Below are 2,831 nucleotides of genomic sequence, written 5' to 3'. Positions count from 1 at the left end.
ATGGATACTGAAGTCCTGAAACATCATTATGGGCTCGCTGTCAAACGGAGACATAGGGAGGGCAGGTAGTAAGTGGAGTCCCAGCGACATCTCTCAGAGTGAATCCATGGGGCTCACAGACCAAGCCAGTCTTTCCTAGGTCCCTGGATGTATAATTAAAATGGACATCGTTGGTAGTTGATCCAATTCCTACCATTCACTACTAGGCTTTGGAGGAGGAGCAGTCATAGGGAGGGGGGTGGGGTAGAAGCCTCTGACACTGATCTTCCACCCCCACCCCCACCCTGACCCAAGTCAAGATAGATAAATAAAATGTGGTATGTCCATACAACGGAATATTATCGCACGTGATGGACCTTGAAAACGTTGCGCTCAGTGAAATAAGCAGACACAAAAGGCCACATCTTGTCTGATTCCCTTTCCGTGAAATGAGCAGAATGGGCAAATTCATGGAGAAGGAGAGCAGAGTAGTGGTTGGCAGGGACAGGAAGGGACTGCTTAATAGCATAGGATTTCCTTTGTAGTGATGAGAATGTTCTGGAACTAGAGAGTGGTCGTGGCTGCACAACACCATCACTGTGCTAAATGCCACTGAATTACACATTTTAAAATGGCTAAAGTGGTAAGCTTTATAGCATGTGTTATCATGCACGCATGAACCACACGCCTCTAAGCGTTATAAGAGCGAGGCCCGCACCAGCGGCTCTGGACATGGTCAGAGCTGTAAGTCCTGTTTGGTCCTACAGGGGACACAGCTCTGTTCTAATCTGAGATATTATCATTATTAATGAGGTCAAGTAGCTTTCCGTGTGCTTTAGGGAATGCGAATGTTTGCATTTTGTATTTGGTCGTTGTGTGTCTTCTCCTGGTTTGGTTGTAAGGATTTTTTCATTTTCACACTAACCTTTCATCTATCATGCACATGGCAAATATCTTCTGGCAGTGTTAGATCTCCAATTTCTATGCCAAAAAGATTCCCTTTAAGTTTGATTGAAATTACACCAATGGTGGACTGACCGGAGAGTGGAGCACTGTATCGCCCTGAGTTTTTGCCCTTGACTATCTCCGGTCCCCAGTGGACGGACATACGTTGTGTATTTTTTGGTCGAGTGTTTTCTGTTTCGTTCATGCCCGACCCTCCTCACCGTCCTCGCGGGCGCTGTATGGTTTGGGCGGTGACGGCGCTGAGCAGCTTTCCCACAGTGTCCCCACACGGGCACGGCCGGCGTGACCGAGGCTGTCAGTGGCTGTGAGTTTATTTCACACCTCGTCCCTCCGTGAATGTGACGTTAGTGGCAGTCACTCAGCAAAAACTTTCCTCATATTTTTCACGAGTTTTCTGGAGCCAAAAAAAGAACAGATGGGAAAACAGAGTCCGGCAACACACTCACAACTTTAATGAGTAAAACCTAATTATAGAAAAGAAACCAGCACTAATGAGGGTTCTCCTGCAACCGGTGTAAACACCAACGAGGAAGGGCGGGCGTGGGAGCCTCCTGCTGGGGCCACACACACACACACTGGGAGCGTATAAAAGCCCACAGACCGAGCACCTCACACACTCACTCACACTCACACTCACACCCCACCTCCCAGCTCACCTCCAGCCCCATCGCCCACCATGGCCGCGTCCACCCTGTCCGTCTGCTCCAGCGACCTGAGCTATGACAGCTGCGCCTGCCTGCCTGGCTCCAGTGACTCTTGCACCGACTCCTCCTGGCAGGTGGACGACTGTCCAGAGAGCTGCTGTGAGCCCTCCTGCTGCGCCCCCACCTGCTGTGTCCCCAGCTGCTGCCAGCCCACCTGTTGCACCTCCTGCCCCTGCCAGCAGGCCTGCTGTGTGTCTGTCTGCTGCAAGCCTGCCTGTTGTACACCGGTCTGCTGCAAGCCCGTCTGTTGCACACCTGTCTGCTGCAAGCCCGCCTGTTGCACACCTGTCTGCTGCAAGCCCGTCTGTTGCACACCTGTCTGCTGCAAGCCCGTCTGTTGCACACCTGTCTGCTGCAAGCCCGTCTGTTGCACACCTGTCTGCTGCAAGCCCGTCTGTTGCACACCTGTCTGCTGCAAACCTGTCTGTTGTACACCTGTGTGCTGCAAGCCTGTCTGTTGCGGGGCCGCCCCCTGTTCAGCCTCCTCCTGCTGCCAGCCCACCCCCTGCACCTCCTCCTGCTGCAGACCCTCCTCCTGCGTGTCCCTCATCTGCCGCCCCATGTGCAGGCCTGCCTGCTGCGTGCCCGCCTCCTCCTGCTGTGGCCCTGCCTCCTCCTGCCAGCCCAGCTGTTGATGCCCGTCCTCCTGCATGTCCCTGCTCTGCCGCCTGCCCGGCCTGCTGCGTCCCCGCGTCGGCCCAGACATCCTGCTGCTGAGCAGCTCCATCTTCTGCCTCTGGAGCTGCTCTCCTTGCTCCTGAGCACAGCTCTCCTCTCCTGGGAGCCCCCAGAGCCCCTCTGCTGGTGCCAGGCCCTCCCCCTCCCCCCTCTGCTGGTGCCAGGCCCTCCCCCTCCCCCCCTCTGCTGGGGCCAGGCTCTCCCCCTCCTCCCCTCTGCTGGGGCCAGTCTCTCCCCCTCCCCCTCCCCCCCTCTGCTAGGGCCAGGCCCTCCTCCTCCCCCCCTCTGCTGCTGCCATGCCCTCCCCCTCCCCCCTCTGCTGGTGCCAGGCCCTCCCCCTCCCCTCTTCTGCTGGGGCCAGGCCCTCCCCCTCCCCCCCTCTGCTGCTGCCAGGCCCTCCCCTCTCCCGTGGACCCACAGTCATCGCTTGATGCAGATTTGAACATGCCCCCCAGGCGTTTTTGAGCAGAGAGGAACCACAAATCCCTCACTGGGTGCACTTGG

General features: G+C 56.4%; 1 protein-coding gene across 1 annotated transcript; it reads left to right on the top strand.

The window, feature by feature from the left end:
* Positions 1-1,621: 1,621 nt before the first annotated feature.
* Positions 1,622-2,284, top strand: LOC118677476 (keratin-associated protein 10-8-like). Its single transcript, XM_036352608.1, has one exon. It carries the CDS (start codon positions 1,622-1,624, stop codon positions 2,282-2,284), a length of 663 nt encoding a protein of 220 aa, XP_036208501.1.
* Positions 2,285-2,831: the final 547 nt, after the last annotated feature.

Source organism: Myotis myotis, unplaced genomic scaffold (genome assembly GCF_014108235.1).
Source record: "Myotis myotis isolate mMyoMyo1 unplaced genomic scaffold, mMyoMyo1.p scaffold_m19_p_2, whole genome shotgun sequence".
NCBI classification, from domain to species: domain Eukaryota; kingdom Metazoa; phylum Chordata; class Mammalia; order Chiroptera; family Vespertilionidae; genus Myotis; species Myotis myotis.
Note: the sequence above shows the minus strand (reverse complement) of the source record. Positions and strands in the feature narration are given on the sequence as shown.

What these genes read in the sequence shown, in the direction of transcription:
- LOC118677476 (XM_036352608.1), top strand. Translation starts at nt 1,622, where the DNA reads ATGGCCGCGTCCACCCTGTCCGTCTGCTCCAGCGACCTGAGCTATGAC.